This window comes from Elgaria multicarinata, chromosome 11, assembly GCF_023053635.1.
Source record: "Elgaria multicarinata webbii isolate HBS135686 ecotype San Diego chromosome 11, rElgMul1.1.pri, whole genome shotgun sequence".
Lineage (NCBI taxonomy): Eukaryota > Metazoa > Chordata > Lepidosauria > Squamata > Anguidae > Elgaria > Elgaria multicarinata.
In genome coordinates, this window is record NC_086181.1 from 1,537,599 (window position 1) to 1,557,907 (window position 20,309).

The 20,309-nt window shown below is 42.9% G+C and overlaps 1 protein-coding gene across 2 annotated transcripts in view; it reads right to left on the reverse strand.

The window, feature by feature from the left end:
* Positions 1–20,309, reverse strand: part of NSF (N-ethylmaleimide sensitive factor, vesicle fusing ATPase) — a 196,841-nt gene that overhangs the window by 132,864 nt on the left and 43,668 nt on the right. For both annotated transcript variants that reach the window (XM_063138459.1, XM_063138458.1), the window contains exon 3: positions 16,011–16,110. In XM_063138459.1, coding sequence (XP_062994529.1) covers positions 16,011–16,110 — 100 coding nt within the window. The remainder of the gene's footprint in view (positions 1–16,010; positions 16,111–20,309) is intronic.

The following is a 20,309-nucleotide window of genomic DNA, read 5'->3' on the forward strand; positions in this document are numbered from 1 at the left end:
AGGAACCATTTGGTTGGGGGAAAAACCAGAAGAGGGGATAGCTGTAAGAAATCTAGCCCCTCTTCTCCTCATCTGGCCTGTTATTCCCCCATCGCCATACCTCCCCTTACCCATGACCACAGCTACGTGAGCACCCCCTTGCCCCCCTGAACTCCCCAGGCACATATTTAAAAATACAAATAGTAAAATAAAATAAAAAGAGATAAAACGCCACAACTTGCTGCTGTTAATCTGGTTGTTAACCGAAGGTAGCAGTACTGGTGTCTTCTTTCCTCTGCTGCTGTGCACTTAGCGTCACACTTTGCGCGACGCAGAGGCGCTGCCCCTGGCAGCCTGGCCCTTATATTCATGACTATAACTTTGATCATATTACTCCTTTATCACATTGGCTACTGATACTGTATTTTTTTCAAGTACTGTTATCAATTTGTAGTCAACTTGTTTCTTTGCTCCTTATCTTTCAACCTATTCTCCCCTCGAACTCTGCATTCCTTTTCTTGCTTTCTAAACCACAAATTTCTACTTATCTGCCTCAATTTTGTACATTTTCTCTGATAGTTCACTACATCTGAAATTGTATGATCTAGGCTGCTCAATCCCTCTCACTTTAAGAAGGTGTATCAAAATTCATTTGTTTCAGTTAGAACATTCCACTTTTAGTCTCTTCCTCAAGTTTTATCTTCCTCTCCATTTATTGTTTTGATTTTAGATTATTAGCAAGATCTCATTTATTTTAACTTTTTTGTAAAATGTCTGGCTATATCAGAATTGTAATAATAATTAATTATATACTGCCCCATAGAGCTTCGGCTATGGGGCGGTATATAAATTTAATAAATTAATAAATTTATATTCCTATAGCTTGACTCATCCAGGGCTCAGGATAAGCAACATAATCTTTTTATTCTTTATGGTTGCCATATGCCATATGTATTATTCTTGAGTTAGAGTTCCACAAGATCTCTGAATGAGTCCAAGACTTCAAGACAGGTCTCCCAAGCATACACCAGCTTGTTCTTTTAAGCATACACACAAAAAAGGAGAGAAATTCCTATTTTGCAATTTATATCGTAGCCCTGCAGGCAATAAATACTGATTGCTTATCTGTAACTGAAATTCTTTAAGAGACCATCTGTGCATTCACACATATGTATCACACATATGGACTCTCTGCTCACACGGAACTCCCTTTGAGAAACTTCTATAGCTGAGGATTTTTTGTGAGAACCCTCCCCACCGTCCCACTAAACATATTCCAAGGAGTTCCTGCCTATTCCCTCAGTTCTTTGTCAACTGCCATTGTGGCCCTCTACTGACCGAGAGACTCTTGGTATCAACACCAAATGTCAGTTGACATTGACACCAAAATGGGGAGAGATGGGGGGTTGTATGAATGCACAGATGACCACCGGAAGAACTTCAGTTACAGGTAAAGCTGCCTGACTTTCATCTTTGTGGTCTCTGTGCATGACACATATGGGTGATTAACAACCTTACTCACCCGGGAGTGGGTTGATGTCTCACTGCAGAACAGTAGATAAAACTGCACGTCCAAAGGAACAGTCTTTAGTGGCACTGACATCAATGCAGTAGTGGTTGATTAATGTAGATGGACTTGACAATGTTGCAGCCTCACATAAGTCCAGTAATGGTAGTCCCCATCTGAAAGCTACCAAAGTAGCTACTGCCCTAGTCAACTGAGAATGGAGCCATCCCAACAACTGCAGTCCTGCTAACTTATAGGCAAACATGATTGTTTGCACCACCCAAAAAATCGAGACTTTTGGCAGAAACAGGGGAGCCTTTCTTGGGCCCCCATAGCATACAAATCACTGAAAAGAATTGCAGGTTGTCTCTGTTCTGGCTTTGTAGAAGGAAAGTGCCCCACAAATGTTGAGAGTGTGCAGCAAAGTCTCTCTTGGTGTGGATGGAGATGGGGAAAAGTGCAGCAAGCCTATGTTTTGGCCCAGATGAAACTCCGAGATCACCTTACGCAGAAAAGTGGTATCGGGATGAAGCACCACTTTGTCATATGGTACACTAAGTAAGGAGAATCTACCCTTACAGCACATAGTTCTCCAGTACATCTTGCTGAGGTGATTTCTACAAGGAATGCAACCTTAAAGGAAAGCAGTCAATGGTAGCAAGGAGTTCAAATGGCTTCTTTATGAGAGCATGAAGGACCACAGATAGGCTCCAGGATGGTTCCCTGAAAGTGCTAAATTTCTCAAGCCTTGAAGAAAACGTTTCACCAAAAGGTGAAAAAAACCTGATGATAAATTAACTTGTTCATGAAAACTAGAAATGGCAGCTAAGTGCACCCTAATAGAGGAGTATTGTAAGCCCTTGTATATGGCCTGGAAGCTGGCAAACAATGGCTGCCCGCAAAGGCTTCTGGGTGAATGGCTGCTTCTAAGCTAGCAAACTGTTATTTCCTTCTGTACCAGTCAGCAACATTCCTTTGTGTTATGGGAAAGATGGGTCAAAAGCACAATTATAGTGATCTCATGAGAACATCAGGTGTCTTATCCAGTGTTGCCCCATCGAGGGGCCATGTCATAACAGCCCATCCATCCAATTAGTAAGTGCACCTGGGTGAAGGAGAGACACTTGTGTGACAAAGAAATGCCAAGTAATGCCTTGTTTATCAACAACAATGTAGACTTATGCTATGGATTCTTATGATAAGAGGAACTGCTTTGTTATTAATACCTATTCAATCCATCACTTGCTTAACTTGGCAGCAATGCCAAATTCAGTTATGCTATAATTGTTCTTGTGCCCCGGGTGAGGGTCAAGACTGCTTGAGGGGTCTTCTGTGCAGGAAGCTTTCGCAGATTGGCACACTTTTATTGGGATATGCCTGAATATGCTGAAAATTATGGCAATAAGTTTGCTTACAAGTCTCCTTGTAAGCAAACCTGTGAGTCTGACTACTTTGTCTCCTTGGAGACTCTGAAAGAACCTGAAAGCTCATGGCCAGAGCTGGAAGGATTGATACATCTTGTCATGAAATCAAATGAGAACTGAAGGACAGATGAAATTGTACAATTAACTAGGTCAAAACTGTCCTTAGTAGCAAAGACTGCAAAAGTCACCCACTTACTTACATAAGACTTTCATGTGGCCGGTTTCATAGAATCATAGAATAGCAGAGTTGGAAGGGGCCTACAAGGCCATCGAGTCCAACCCCCTGCTCAATGCAGGAATCCACCCTAAAGCATCCCTGACAGATGCTTTAGGGTGCCTCTAGAATGCCTCTAGTGTTTCCAAGCTGAATTGAAAATGGACAGTATCAGCATAGGTAAATTCACTGGGATTGGACATAATCCTTCATCTCTTTTTGGATGTGAAATATCAAGAGTAAAAACCCTCATGTATCTCTTCGATATGTATAAGCTGGATCACTCCTTTCTCTAGGAGCATATTGACCTCCGATAGCAGCACTAGGGACAATGCCGTGACCTGGATGCCTGAAAAGGGAGGGAGTGTATCGAATTGTATTCTGTATCCCTGGCGTACAACAACTAGCAACCAGGAGGCTGTTGTTATTGCTTCCTGTGCTAGAAGAAAGGTATGCTGGCGGTTACCAAAAGGTGCCGAAGCTAGAAAGTGGTTGTGTGACCAAAAAGAGCGAGTCAAAGTCGTGCTTCTTTGACAGGTCAGTTCTCCGGCGAGACGATTAGAAATGAGCATTTTGACTCAAAGAGAACTTTTACCACAATGCATAATGCTGATGTAGCTGGCAATCTGTGACTGATACTGTTGGAAAGGTGATTGTTGGATGTTGATAGTACCAACGACACTGTTCAAAGGGTTGTTGGGACTGGGTCAAGCCCATACTGTATTACATGCCATGGTTTTGGTTTTCTGGACTGTGTCCATAACCTCATTGGTTTTGGAACTGAACAATCCCTCCCCATCAAAGGGTAGATCTTCTATGCGTGATCAAAACTCCTGCAAGATGCCCTCTGACTGCAGCCATGAATTCCTCCAAAGAACTTCAGCCCCCACCATGGCAGGCCATGTTTATCTGCTGTCTGGCTAGTTTAATTGAATTTAAACACCCTGGCGAGTTCTCACTGGTCATCTGGAAGACCATCGCACAACGATCCAATCTTCTCCCATTAAAAGAGTTGCCACTTTGTATTTCATTAGTTTTAATCCTAGGGAGGCAGAAGAGTAGATCCGCCGACCAAAGAGATCTACCCACCATACCTACAGGAGAAGAGCGGATCTTATGGTATTTACCCTGCAATGATTCAACTATCAGTGAATTCAGCAGAGAACAGGAGTTCCATGTCCTTCTCTTGTACCCTATACATATCCTCCAGGGACTTTGATGATGGTGTCATGGACAACGGTGCCTTCCACACTGCTGCACCACCTGAAGCAGGGTTAGGAAAAATGGGATTGCAACTGGAGTGGTCATCTCCATATGGATGGCATCAAAACCCGTGTCTTTCACACTCTCTACCAGCTGTTGGGTCTCTAACCCGAGATATTGAGCCATCCGAGAGACTTATTCTGAAAAGTGGCCTGTGATGTTTTACTGCTTGTGCCTATGTAATTAAGTATAAAGTATAAGAATTTATTAAGGTTTGCAGAGTTTTAAGTAAGTACTCACTATATGGTTTTGCAGATTGGTAAGTATGAACCATAGAGAGGAGAATGAGTGCTGGATGGAAGGAAAGTGCTGATTGGATGTTTGTGCAGAGCGTTTGGATTGGTTGTGAGAAGGGGAGGAGTCGGAGGACTGTGGAGAATATATAGGCTGCTTCTGAGGAGAGAAGGTATGGAATGATTTGGATCAGAGATAGGAAGGGTCTGCGTGTTTGTTGTTTTGGATTAGAGGGTGGGAATAAGAACAGTGTAGTTTAGAAAGGGGTAGAGAAGGTAGGAGAAGTTATATATTGTGAAACATTAAAGTGAAGTAACCTATGAAACCATTATGCTTTGTGTTCTGAAACCATACGCTTGTCACTGAGAGAAACCAATAAGCTTTGAACCTGCATATTTATTTATTATTTATTTATTTTATTTAGAGTGTTTTTATCCCGCACCTCAGCCAAAAGGCTCTCGGAGCGGCTTACAATGTATCAATAAAGAAGACATAACATTCATTTAAACCTGGTGTGGACATTGGAGTACCTGGGGAAGGGTACAGGTAATCATATGGTGGCAGCGGAAGGGAGAAGATTGGGTCAAGGGTGCTGATCTGTGCCGCTGTGGGGGCCTCAGCAGAAGTAGGCGCGCCACAGGGACAGAGTTGGCATCTCTAGCCCTGACGAGTGCACCTGAGCTGGGTCCTTTGGAGTCACAAAAGAAGTAAAGTGATCCAGAAGTAAACTCAGTGGAGGGTGGGCATCACAAGGCCCATATCCTCTGAGGGGGAAGGAGGCTCGAATGAACCCACTGCACCATCTGGAGAGGGAGTTGAGGGTGCAATGGAAGAAATGGACGCAAGATCTGACTGATAATCATCAGTAGCCAAACCCACCAACCCCCTTTGGCAATCTATCTCGTCTCACTGCGGGGAGGCAAGAGGTGATGTTGGTTGCGGTTCCAGTCATCGGGCATGAGGAGGATCATGAAGTACCTGCTGCAGTTGCCACGAGGGACGGACAAGGACTGCCAGTAACGACAGCTGAGGCGGGAGGCGATTCACTCCTCACCAGAGGTGGAGGTGGAGGCATATAAGCTTCCATTGGCAGCGACTGAGATAAGGATGCTGACAGCAGGGATCTATGGTAACTCTTGCGACGCCTGGTAATCCTAAGGAGCATACTGATATTCTCTCTGTACCTCCATCCATCCCAATCATGGAAGTGTTGCAATGGTAAAGACCATTCAGACTCCCTGTGTCAGGCTTTGCTGATCTGACAGAAGCTGAAATGCGATGGCTGCAATAAATCCTTTGAAGATAAGGCAGAACTAAAGGACAACATGGCTATACCAAGAAGTTTTCATCAATACTACATGAATTGATATAAAAGACATGATGTTACACTAGGAAAAATGGATGAATATATTAAAAAACAAAAATTACCCAAAATCATCGAGGAACAGAAACAGATTTTGAATGGATCTATAACAATAAGAGAAATTATGGAGGCAATAAGGAAGATTAAACCTGGGAAAACACCTGGACCAGATGGACTTCCAGGTTCATATTTTTAGAGTTTCGAAAAGAAACTTTTACAACCTCTACAATAATAATAATAAATTTATTTCTAACCCGCCTCTCCATCCTGATCGAGGCGGGGAACAACAACAAGTATAAAATACATACAATATTAATCAAAACACAATATTTAAAACTTCCTAAAAACATACTAAAACATACCAAAAGCATCCTAAAAGCATCCTATCTTGAACAGTGGGAAGATACCTGAGACATGGAAGTTGGCATATATAACTCTAATACCGAAAGAGGGACAAGATTTGACTTTGACAAAAAATTATAGACCAATATAATAATGACTATAAGTTGTTTACAGTGATATTGGCAGAAAGACTTTAAAAAAAATCCTGCAAAAATTCATTCATGAGGATCGAAACGGGTTTTTTTTTTACCTAAAAGACAGATGAGAGACAATGTTAGAACTGTTTTAAATGTCTTGGAGTATTTGGGAAAAAATCCCGAAAAACAAGCTACACGGATCTTCCTTGATGCAGAGAAGGCGTTTGATAACCTTAATTGGAATTTTTTATTAAAGATCTTGGAAGAAATGAGTTTTAGGGGAAATTTTATAAAATGGGTCAAATCAATTTATACTTCACAGAATGCACAAATAATTATCAATGGATATTTGTCAAAGCCATGTGAAATACTAAGAGGAACAAGACAAGGTTGTCCATTGTCACCTTTTTTGTTTATCCTGGTGTTGGAAATATTGAATAGAGTTATAAAGTAAGATGAAAGAATTGGAGGAGTAAAGATTAAAAAAGAGTCATATAAGTTGAGAGCTTTTGCAGATAATTTGGTGTTTACTCTGGAAGATCCTTTAAAGGGAATTGAGATTTTGATGAATAAACTGAAAGAATTTGGTGAAGTAGTGGGTTTTAGGGTGAATGAATAGAAGACAAAGATGTTAACAAAGAATATGAAACCCCAAGAGCAACAAAGCTGATAGAAAAAACAGGTTTTAAGATCGAAAAAAAAGTAAAATATTTGGGTATTACCTTGTCAAATATGAATTGTATGTTATTTCATAATAACTATGTTAAGGTGTGGAGCGAAATCAAAAAAGATTTAATAAGATCAGATAAGGTTCAATTGTCACTTCTGGGGAGAATTGCTACAATTAAGATGAATGTTTTACCAAGAATCTTGCTTTTGTTTCATACAATAACTACTGTGACATCTGAGTTATCGATTAAGCAATGGCAGAAAGATATATTGAGATTTATATGGCAAGCAAAAGACCCAGGAATTAAATATAAAATACTACAGGATGCAAAGGAAAGAGGAGGTCTGGGTTTACCAGACTTGAAATTATATTTTTCTGCCTGTTGTTTGGTACGGATGAAAGAATGGATGTTGTTAAAAAATAGAAGATTATTAGAATTAGAGGGATATGAATTGAGATATGGGTGGCATGGTTATTTGTGGTATGATAAAGCTAAAGTTAATGTAGAATTTAATAATCATTATGTGCGACGTGCCAGTTTGAGAATATAGAATAAATACAAACCCAGACTTTGTCAGAAAATACTTTTGTGGTTATCAGCACAGGAGGCTCACCATAGAAGAGAAATGACAAGTATGTATAATTGGTTGACATACTGTGATACATTAGAATTGTTGCAAGGTGAATACAAATTAAAATCAAGAAAAAGGGTTGATAAAAGAAGGTTATAGATGTCAATGGTCCTCATATCTACAAATTTTGGAAAGGTTTAAATTAGATAAAAAAAACTTGTGATTTTGAAAATACAAAGTCTGACTTTGAAAGGGCATTATGTACAAACGATTGCAAAAATATGTAAGTTTTTGTTGAAGTTCGAGATGGAGGAAGAACAACTAAAGGATTGTATGATAAAATGGGGGCAGAACTTTTGTACTGTTTTTAACTTTTGTAAACCGCCCAGAGAGCTTTGGCTATGGGGTGGTATATAAATGTAATAAATAATTAAATAAAGATGAGGGCAAGGCTCAGGGTCTTGGACCAGGCTGCTGAGATCCAGCAAATAGATATGATGTATCTTCAGTGATTGTCCTGTGCATTCTGGCTGCTTTCAAGATGTCCTGGAGCAGCTGCTGGCAATTCGTCCTCTGTCTTCAGGCAGGCTTTCCGTCTCAATCGGACAAACATTCATTGATCTTTTACATGCAGCCTCCTTCACTCTGCTGGGGTCAATGGAACTTTTTCCTCTGAATCCAACAAAGGGGCTGCAGCAGGGCATTAATCCTTATCAGATAGTGAGGACTCTCAAGCTGCTTCTGTGCTAGTCCCTTCACCTGGGTCTGCAACCTGCCATTCTTCTTCGCCCTCGGAAGAATCCAAGGGAGGCATGACATTGTGCCAGTCGGCGTGTGGAAATCTGGATGTGGCTCTAAATTGCCTGGGGCAAGGGGCAGGCACAGCCTCCTTAGGATGGTATCAACAGGTCAACTCCAATCTTGGTGAAAGTCCTTGCCTATCACGTTTCTCCAAGTCCGTATCAACTCATGATCCCACATTGGAGTGGAATCTCTGATTCCTCCCTCTGAGACCAAAGCTATCAGTACCAAGGTAGGAGTGAGTGGATTCATATTCATCTAAAACCTTTGCAGGAGATCCCTCAATGTTCTTGGAGTCCTTTCTTTTCATCTTCTTGCATTGCAAATCAGTAGGCTTTAACAATTTGACCTCTTTAGAAATCCTCTTGGACAAAGTAACTGCAAAAGAACTACCAGGGTTGGAGGATCAGAGAGGCCCATGGCTAGAGCTGGCTGATAAAGGGGGCGAACCCAATGGTTGGGCTTTGTCCTTGTTGGGTGTAGCAATGGTGGTCAGCAGGGACAAATGCAATACCCCAGTAGATTTCAGGTTGTCATTTACATGAAGCAGTGACCCTTAGAACAGTACTTTTCCCTACAAAAACAGACTGTCGGCGCGATGTTGACAGGTTTGCTTGAAAAAGGACATACAATGGTGACAAGTTTTCATGATATGCCCCTCACTCAAGCAGATCCCACAGCGCACACACTTTTTGAAAGGGGCCTTCATGGATGTACACCTTCAGGTGAACGTAATCCCATCGTGCAAGAAGCCACAATGGTGGTCGAAGAACAACTGAGGGAATGGGCATGAACCCCTTGTAATATGTGCAGTGGGACAGTGGGGGAGGGTTCCTGCCAAATTTCCCTCAGCTATAGACGTTGTTGAGGGGGGATGATTCCCATCAAGCAATTCACTCATCAAGCTATGCCATGCTTCATTTACATTCCTTCTTATTAACAACTTGAGCCTTAGATACTGTACAAAAGGGCCTACTTAATAGCGATACTGCTTTCCCAGGACAGCTACATTCTTCTCCTCCACACTGCATATGTCTGATTGCAGTAGAAATAATTCTATTGTTTAACTACAAGTCATAACAAAACAGAAGGAACATTCAGAGCAGAGCAACAAGTTTAGTTCTTAAATTTCTTGGCTGTGAGCACAAATAAGAAAACATGCAAGGTAAATGCAGGTTGCTTACCTGTAAGTGTAGTTCTTCGAGTGGTCATCTATGCATTCACACATATGGGCTTTGCGCCTGCGCAGAGACCAGACCGGAATCTCCAATAGCTTAGGGAAACGTTTTTGGCGGGAACCCCTCCCCCACGCTACCGCGCATGTCCACGGGGTTCCCGCCCTTCCCTCAGTTTACAGGAGTCCGACATTGTGCCCCCATAAACATGAGTGTATTCAATAAAGAAGATAAAATAAATCTATAGTCAATTATGTCCTTATTAAATATCACACCACCAAGAAGGGATGGTGGGTGGGTTGTGTGAATGCATAGATGACTACTCGAAGAACTACAGTTACAGGTAAGCAACCTGCATTTCTTCATCGTGGTCTCTATGCATCACACATATGGGCGAGTAGCAAGCTCACAAACCTTGGAGGTGGGTTGGTGTATTATTTCAACACTTCCGAGAGCACCGCCCTTCCAAATGAACAGTCATGTCTGGATCGAGTGTCTAAGCTGTAACGCTTGACAAATGTGGAAGGGGTGGACCAGGTCGCAGCCTTGCAAACATCCTGAAGTGGAACACCCCTGTTGAAAGCCACCGATGTTGACATTGTCCTGGTTGAATGAGCTGTCACAGGGCACTGTATCTCTAGTTTAGAGATAGAGTAGGCAAATTCAATTGTCTCTACTATCCAGCGTGACAATCGCTGGCATGACACTGGGAGTCCCTTATAAGGCTCACCATAACATAAAAACAGTTGCTTGGATTTCCTAAATCCCTCGGTTCTAGCTCTATAAAAGGAGAGAGCCCGTCTAACGTCCAGCATGTGGAGAGCAGTGTCCGCAGGCGTTGTAGGGTTAGGAAAGAAGGCTGGCAAAATAATGTCCTGAGCCAAGTGAAAAGGTGTCACCACCTTAAGCAAAAAGAACGGGTCTGTTCGTAAGACAACCCTGTCATTATGAAAAACTGTATAGGGCGCATCTATTCTTAGAGCTCTAAGCTCACTTGCGCGCCTTGCCGAGGTTATGGCAACCAGGAACACAGTCTTGAGAGTCAAGAGTCTTAAATCCGTTGTAGCCATGGGCTCAAAAGGTTTTCTTATCAATGCATGGAGCACAACCGACAAGCTCCACGACGGTACGATGTTTCTAGTTGTTGGTATAGTGTTTTTTAAACCTTTTAAAAAATCTTTAGATGTAGGGTGGGTGAAGGGTGAGAACCCTTCCACACCTTCATGAAAAGCAGTGATGGCAGCCAAATGGACTTTGATCGACGAAAGTCCTAATCCTCCCCGGTACAGTGAGAGCAGGTATTCTAGAATCACCGAGATGGGGCAAGTCTTAGCCGTGTGATCCATTTGTAGTGCAAATTTAGAAAACCTTTGCCACTTAGCCGCATACGACTTCCTTGTCCAAGGTTTTCGTGATGCAGTAAGAATGCTCTGTACTGTCAATTGTACGATACCAGAGGTTGTGGTATCATCCTCCATGCTGTCATCTTGAGTGTCAAGAGGTCTGGGTGTCGAACCCTGCCTTGGTGTCGAGACAGAAGGTTCGGTATCGATGGTAGTTTGATGTAATCTCCTCTCGATAGTCGAAGAACATGAGGGAACCACGGCTGCCGAGGCCACCACGGCGCGATCAGAATACAGTTCGTGCTGTCTGTTCTTATCTTGGCCACGACTTTTGTCAGGAGTGGGAACGGAGGAAAGATGTAGAGTAACCCCCCTGTCCACGTTCTTGTGAAGGCGTCTCCTAGCGAGTTCCTTCCGCCTCCTGCTCTGCTGCAGAAGTTGGTACAGACTGCGTTTTCTGCAGTGGCAAAGACATCGACAGCAGGATGGCCCCAATACCGAAAGAGGTCGTTTCTTACTTCGGTATCGAGCTCCCATTCGTGGTCGACATGGAAGGACCTGCTTAGGGAGTCCGCTACGATGTTCTCCTTCCCCGCTACGTGGATCACAGTCAGGTAAGTCTGTCTCTTTATGCACCAGTTCCAAATCCTGAGTGCAGAGCGGGTTAAGGGGTATGACCTCGTTCCCCCTTGCCTGTTTATGTAACAGACAACGGTGGTGTTGTCTGTTGCAATCTGAGCAAAGGCTTTTAAGGCATTTTCCGCCGCCAGGAGTTCTAGATGATTGATATGTTCCTCTTTCTGTCGAGGAGGCCATCGACCTTGGGCGGTGAGCGAGTTGCAGTGAGCTCCCCATCCACTGAGGGAAGCATCTGTTGTGATGGTAACCGATGGTGCTCTTTGCTGAAACGGAATTCCCTCCAAGAGGTTTCCCATCGAGAGCCACCATTTCAGCGACGCTCGAACCTGTCTCGGTATCAAAAGGTAGGTTTTGCGAGCGTTGCGTCGAAGGTCGAAGGTCTTTAAAAACCACCCTTGAAGGATCCTCATTCGCAATCTGGCGAATCTGATGACAGCAGTAGTCGCCGCCATCAAACCCAGCAACCTTTGGATTGTCCATGCTGAGGGTCTTGCTTGGGTTTCGATGTCGAGAATCAAGTCTCGAAGTGTCTTTGCCCTTGCTATCGGGAGGTAAGCTCTTCCATCCCGAGACGACAGAGTCACTCCTATGAAGTCTATCGTGCTCTGAGGAGTCAGTATAGATTTTTCCTGGTTGACCCACAGGCCTAGGGAGTCTAAGAGCTCAAGAGTCGTGATTATATTCTCCTGGAGCGTGTAACTGTCCTCCGCCACCAGGAGCCAGTCGTCTATGTAAGGGTAAATGTGGATTTCTTTCTGTCGTAGATGGGCGCATACAACAGCCATCACTTTCGTGAAGACCCTCGGTGCCGTCGCGAGGCCAAAGGGGAGCACGGTGAACTGGAACTGCTTGGCGCCGATGGAGAAGCATAGGTAAGTTCGATGCGACTTCCTGATGGAGATATGGAAGTATGCATCCTTCAGGTCTACTACCGCAAACCAAACCCCCGTATGCAACAGCTGGAGAATCGATGTAATCGTTGTCATACGAAACTTCCTCGGGGTGATGTACTTGTTCAGATGTCTTAAGTCCATAATCGTCTTAAGTCCATAATCGGTCGAAGCCCTCCATCCTTCTTCGGGACCGTGAAATAGCGCGAAAAGAACCCCTGGTTGGTCTCCTCTGCGGGTACAGGCGAGATGGCTCCTTTCGCTAGTAGGGTTTGTACCTCAAGCAGCAGAGGAGGAGATGGCGCTGTTACTTTCACTCCCGAAGAGGGAGGAAGGGTATCGAATTCGATGGCGTAACCCGTCTTGATGATAGTGAGAACCCAGGAGTCGGATGTTATGGACTCCCATTGATGGTATTTGGGTGCTAGACGGTCGGTAAATGGTAGTAGGCCTGGGACAGAGAAGTCAAAGACGCTGTCTTTTAGAGAAATCAGGCTGATGTCTACTCTGCTGGAATCGGCCCTGATAAGGTCTCTTTCTTTGTAACTGTTGTTGTTGTTTTGGAGGTTGTTTATCATATTGAGGGCACTGTTGCATCTGTTGGTACGGTTGTCTAGTCCAGCACCTTTGCTTAAATTGCGGTTGGGGTTGTGAGAAACCCATCTTCTTGGCAGTCGTGCGAGCCTTATATATTGAATCTAAGGACTCGTCAGTCTTATTGTTAAATAGTCCCTCTCCGTCAAATGGAAGACTTTCAATTCTGGTTTTTGTTTCGTTTGTCAGGTTGGCTGATCTTAACCAAGCATGACGGCGAAGGGCTATGGATCCCATCATTGATTTTGAATGGGAATCCGTCTGGTGTTTTGCAGAATTCAGTTGGAGACGGGCTACTGCCGTAGCTTCGGTCTGAAAGATTTTTGCCAATTCTTTTTTCTCCTCGGGTAGATGATCGCAGAGGGAGTTTAACTTATCTAATAGGAATATCTGGTACCTGGCCATGGTAGCCTCGTACACCGCAGTTCTTATTCCTAAAGACAAAGACGCATACACCCTTCTGCCAAGATAGTCCAATTTCCTGCCCTCTCTATCAGTAGGGGCTGAATGCACTCTTTGAGATCTGCCCTGGGCAGATTCAACAATGATCGAATTAGGCTTAGGGTGTTGAAAAAGGAAGTCCGCATCGGATTCCTTAACTTTATACATCGACTCCAGTCTTTTAGATGTTGGTTGAGCTGCACAAGGAGTCTTCCAGGAAGTTTGTGCTGTTCTCCGCAAGGTAGGAGAGAACGGAATAGCGATAGTCGAGCTAGCTTCCGTCCGCATAACATCATAGGTTGATCGACATCGAGACCCAAAGTTTGTGCTATCCGTCGTACATGGTCGGTAAAATTTCCCATGTCCTCCGAGGTGGAAACAGGCTCCTGTGTGTTCACAATGTCGTCGGGGGACGGCATGGATGGAGCTACCGACACCACAGAGTCTGAATCAGATCTATAATCTTCATCAGGAGAGTCTTGGCTAGGTTGCAGTGTTTGACGTACTGGCTGCAAGGCCTGATTTTGGCAAGGTGAAGAAACCACCACTGTCGCCGTCGGTATCGAACACTGCTCTGTACGATCGATTCTGCTGTGTTGGCTGCGAGGAGTGTGAGATTGAAGAGCCGGAGGGACTTGGATGACCCTTGCATTCGGAGGAGGCTGAGCATAGTGGTCATAATGTCTCCGTTCTGCTGGATAAAACTCTTGGGGACGATAGTATTCCCAGTCATAAGAGTATTCTCTGTGGTATCCCGAGTACTGCGAGACGCGGTCGAAGTTGGGTCTAGGAGACTGCCCTTGTCGATGTGAAGTAGGAACAGAGAGCCTGGTTGGCTCCTGTGGAGCAGCAGTGCACGGTACCGTAGGATACGGTGGTGAGATAGCCGACGTGGAATCACGAATCTCGCCCTCCGACATCAAACTTCTTGCAGTCGGTAGCGGAGTTGGCATCGACGATTGCGTCGGTATCGAGGTCGCCGCCGGCAGGGTAGGCTTGGCGGGTACCGTGGATACGGTATCGACCCTCGAGGTGGAGCATTTTTCAGCGTCCTTTCTCTTTTTCTTCTTCTTTTTTAAGTGCTCCACCGATTTAGAGGTCCGGGCCTTCTTTGAAATCTTTTTAGCCGCGGAAACCGCTAGGGATCGGCCTGGCGTCAGGGGTATGGCCCTGTTATCCGCCATCATCTCCTCATCGATGACAATCGATTGAATTTCAGGGCTATGAGTTTTCTCCATTGCCCTTGAGGAGGATTTTTCCTTACGCTTTTGAGGCGTAGGTTCAGTAGCTCGTAGAGCTTTTTCCCAAAGTATAGACCGGAGTCTATCCGCTCTGTTCTTTCGTGTTTGTTTGGTGAACGCCATACAATGATGGCACTGCTGAACTTTATGTCCCTCGCCCAGACAAAGCACACAGAGCGAGTGACCGTCTTTAGGTGGCAATTTAGAGCCACATTTGACGCACTTTCTAAATGGGGCCCTAACGGCCATGCGCCTGAGGCGCCAGCGCGATCAAACAATCGCCAGAAAAGAGGGAAAGGCAGAAGAATAACTTTTTTTTTTTTATAGGCAAAGAAGAGAAAAGGGAGAAGATTACGAAGAAAAAGGTCAGCAGTAAGTATTAGAATAAAAGAGAAACTGGAGAATACGGTTTCTAGGTCTGTGCACAATGGCGGACAACGAAGAACTGAGGGAAGGGCGGGAACCCCGTGGACATGCGCGGTAGCGTGGGGGAGGGGTTCCCGCCCAAAAACGTTTCCCTAAGCTATTGGAGATTCCGGTCTGGTCTCTGCGCAGGCGCAAAGCCCATATGTGTGATGCATAGAGACCACGATGAAGAACATAATTTTCATTATCAAACATACAAATTCACTAGGTGTAACAAAATCCTTCCTGAAGCTAAACTCAGACACATTATTTTTCACATGAGTCCTTATAAAGAGGTCATTGAGTAATATTGGACAATACAATCAGTAACAGCTTTACAAAGCAGGTAAGAATGCTGTTCCCATGTTAACTGCTTCGTGTAATGGATTGGGCTGAAGCCAGGGCAGGGGATCCAAGTAGCAGACCAACACAATCACTGGTGCAGTTGTAGCACAATTACCTTATTATTATTATTATTTATTTATATAGCACCATCAATGTACATGGTGCTGATGGGACTTATCACATATCAACATTTGTCCTTCTGAGGAATGAGAGAAGAGATTCTTCACAGTTCTCTGGTCCCAAGCAATTCCATTTTCTGCATACATTATATATAAGAATTGCCTTGCCAGATAAGACCAACAAGTGCTTTTAGTCCAGTGCTCAATCTCCAATGGCCAGATGCCCCAGAGAAGTGCACTGATTTTGCACGTTTGCTGAATCAACGTCCATCTCACTTTTCGCCTAACAAGGAAATAAAGTAAGAAACATACCTGTGGTAAACTGAAGGCGATGCTTCCCGGAACAACTGAGGAATGACTTCTTAGTGTAAAAATGTATTTGTGATTTGGTGAGGTCTTCACAACTACATGCCTGAGAGGGGGGAGGGAAGGGAAGAAAAGAGAATATTTCATAATCTGAACCATCCTTAACAGCTTCCATTTCTGTGAAAAGATGTATCAAGACAAAAGCTCAAAACTACACTATTCACACAAAGTTGTTACCTCTGTTTGTTTGTTTTAAACCCCAAAACAGTTCATGAGAAGGCTACAATTGAGCAGAAGGGCATGCAGAGATGGGTTGCTTAACCCTTTCCCTTTACAATTTTTTTTCAACCCAAAATTGCCCTCCACAAGCTTCTTTACCCATGAGGGGTTAAAAATAGAGAAAATACAGGACCCTACATGTCCCTCAAGCCTGCAGGTGAGAAGGCTGGTTTACAAAGGACACTTTTAAACTGGAAAAGGACCAGAAGGAAAGGCAGACTTTTCCAGCCTGCTCTCCTTCCACTCAAATCCCATTGCCTTAGACTAATTAAATTAAAAAATTGTACACAGGAAAGAATGAGGAAACTCCATATAACTTTTAGGGATCCAAATTAAGTTAGGTGCACATAGATTTTATTGAGATCAATGTGAAAAGTTAGTCATAACTAACTTAACTAAGTATGACTAACTTAAATTTTGATCTAACCCATAGTCTGGGCCTTAGTTTATATGCCCAGACAGAGACCTTTTAGCAGATAAGATATCAGTTTCAAGGATTTTCCCTGCCTTTGTCTGCACCATAAATAGAATTTTAACTTTATTCTTCATTGCTGCAAATAAAAATGTGGCAACATGAAATATACCAAGAGAACCACAATTTTGTATATACCTAAACATGCACTTCAACTGAGACACAAGTAAGAAGTTCTAAAAAGTCATATTCTCTCACCAAAAAGCAGAAATGTCCATCCATTACATTGGTTATCATTAGAACATCCTCATTTCTTCCTCCCTCCTCACAAGAACTTTTCTAATCCTAAATATGACAATTAGGCATCAAGGATAAACAAACCCATCCAAGAAGTCCTTACAAAAGATAATACTATTGGGCACAATATGTAGTAATTCATTAATGCTTAGGCCATAGGCCATTCACATACAGAATAGATACACTACGAAGAAACAACAATATAAAAATACTACATATAATCACAAACAGATACATAATAAAAGAATAAAATTCAGTACAATTAAAAGCATAATTTGAATATAAAATTTGTAGTTAAATAAGAGAGCCTTGTGTGGCGCAGAGCAGTAAAGCAGCAGTTTCTACAGCTGAAACTCTCCCCAAGGCCTGAGTTTGATCCCAGCGGAAGCTGGTTTCAGGCAGCCGGCTCGGGTCGACTCAGCCTTCCATCCTCCCAAGGTCGGTAAAATGAGTACCCATCTCCAGCACAGTCAACTGCAATCTCAGTAATAAATCTTGCCCGAATTTTCATTGCTGCCAGGGCAAAAAGAGATACTTTGTGCGTCACCCTAGAGTCAGTGTCAGACAGGAGATAGAAAATCTTTTCTGAAGTGGTATTGAAGTGTAGTTGATACAGAATAGATTCTAAAAATTTGGTTCAGAGTATAAAGAACAGAAGTGCAAGTAATGAGGCAGATCCTCAATTTCTGGGCCCCCACAAATACACAGACGGAGGGCCAAAGGGGTGCGCTGATATCTGCCATCTGTCACAGCTGTAGGCATAGTTTGAAAACAGAGGGCTGTAAATGCTTGCCTAAGCTTTGGGGATGTAAGCTTTACCAGGTAAACAGCCCTTTGATAGTCAAATTTATAAAGCCTATAGCATTTTGAAAATTTGGAATTGTTAATAGCTTGTCTGTCCAGCTGAGAACCATAGTTAAAAATATATTCCCAAAGTTTCTCCTTTGAGTTCAAGACAGAAAAGTTGTCAAAAAGAGCAGGAAACAATTCAAGCAACTTGTAATATCTTGAACTCCAGCTTTTGCAGTTTGATAGCTGTTCAAAACATACCTTGGGGAAAATCCTAACTGAGGAATCCTGTACAATTCTCCAATAGTTAAATAAAATAAAATGAATGCAAGATCTAATAGAGGAGAGATCTACTTCTGTCTGGACCAATGTTGCAGGAGTGCCTGGAGGAAGTCTTAACAGTTTTTTAAGAAATGTGTTCTGAAGTGCCTCCAGTTTAACCATTTGAGAGTCATCCCAGCCCCAGACAGCAGCACCATACAGGATCTGGGCAATGACTTTACTTTGAAATATTTTCAGAGCTGGAACAACCAAGTGTCCTCCTGTAGTGTAATAAAATCTAAGGATTGCTCCAATAGATCTCAAAGCCACTGCTCTAATAGCTTCTATATGTGGCTTCCAGGAGAGGTTCTCTGCAAAGTGAATGCCAAGGTACTTCAATTCCCAGCATTGTTCAATCTGATGACCATTGATAGACCATTGGAAATGAGAATGTCTTTTCCCAAACACCATCACCATAATTAATGCTCAGTTTTTCTTTAGTACAAAATACACTGAGCTTAGAGAGCAGCCTTTTCAAACCTATACGGGTAAGTGAAATTAGAACCATATCATCAGCATATAAAAGAATAGAAATCTTCTTTGACCCAACTGAAGGCGGAAAAAATTCTGGGCCAGACAATGCTGGAATTATGTCATTCAAATATAAATTAAAGAGTAATGGTGCCAGTAGACATCCTTGTTTTACTCCTTTGTTTGTGGAGATAGAATCAGTTAATGAGCCAGAAATACCAACTCTAATTCTAGCAGTTGTATTGGAGTAGAGTTCCTTAATTAGAAACAATAGGCGCTTGTCTATATTAGTGTTGGCCAGTTTATTCCACAACAAGTTGATATCGATCGAATCAAAAGCTGCTGCTAAGTCAACAAAGGCGACAAATAAATATTTGGTAGGACCAGCAATTCCTTGTTGGGCTAAAAAATAAAGAGTCAAACAATGGTCTATAGTGCTCTGCCCTTTCCTAAAGCCAGCCAGTTCAGGGTGGATAATATGGTTGGTAAATTCCCAGTCCTCCAGTTTTTTTAGTAGGTGTTTACTGTATAGTTTGGAGTCAATATCTAGAAGACTAACAGGTCGATAATTGTTTGGGTCTTGCTTATCACCCTTCTTGTAAATAGGAACAACAACACTCTGTTTCCAGCCCATTGGGATTATACCTGTATTATTAATATGAGTAAACACGTTGGCTACTATTGGGGCCCACCACTCAGGAAAATATTTAAATATTTCTGGAGGCATCATATTTTCTCCTGAAGCCTTGCGCAGGGCAAGAGCTGCAATCAACTCTCCGACACTGACACAGAGGGCCAATAAGGCAGACAAGCAGTTTCAGAAACATTAGAAGGGTGGTTCCCTGGGGATGTAGCTCCATAAAATCTGCTAAAATGAGTATGCCACTGCTGAGAAGAAATGTGCCCTATGATTACCGGTCTAACTGTATGCATACCAGTAGAAATTATATCCCAGAACTGCTTCTCATTCTTTTCCGTCACAGCTAGGGCTAATTGTTTCCATTGTGTCCTAACATATGTGTCTTTCTTTTGTTTTAAGAGTGCCTTATAAGATAACCTCATAGAAGCTAGAATGTCAGGAGAGGTAGTACCATTATTTCTAAATACCTGTCGTGAATAATGCATTAATGCTTTCCGGGCATCTCTACATTCAAGATCAAACCGTCTGTTGCCCACTACTCTATTGGGTTTAAATTGTTTGTCACAGACTAATTTAGGTCAAAGATTTTGAATAATGGTTTGATAAACAATTAAGATATCTGAATTAGAATGTAAGATTTCTTGATAAAGGGATTTAAAAGTTGGACTCTCAAATATCTGAAAAATGGAAGTGCCCAGATTGGTTGACCACCTTATTCTCTGTTCTCCCACGTGAATTCCATTTAAATTTTGAGAGGGACATGGGAGGTGGAGCATTTCAAAATTAAACAGCAGCGACAAAGGGAAATGATCGCTTTCAACCCTGTTGTTAACTTCAAATCTATGGATGTCTGGGAGCAAATTGGCAGAAACTGCTATATAATCTATTGTGCTAGCTCCCCTGTTGGTGACATAGGTATAGGTACCCAGCGTTATATCCTGGTGGGTTCCATTAAGACATTGCAATTGATACAAAGAGAGAACCTCTAGAAATCTTAGCCCTGGCTTGTTTATACTAGTATCTTGGGAGACCCTAGCAACAGGTGAAACTTGGACATCTTGTCCAAAATTAGTGCCCTCTACTTGTTTCGAACCAG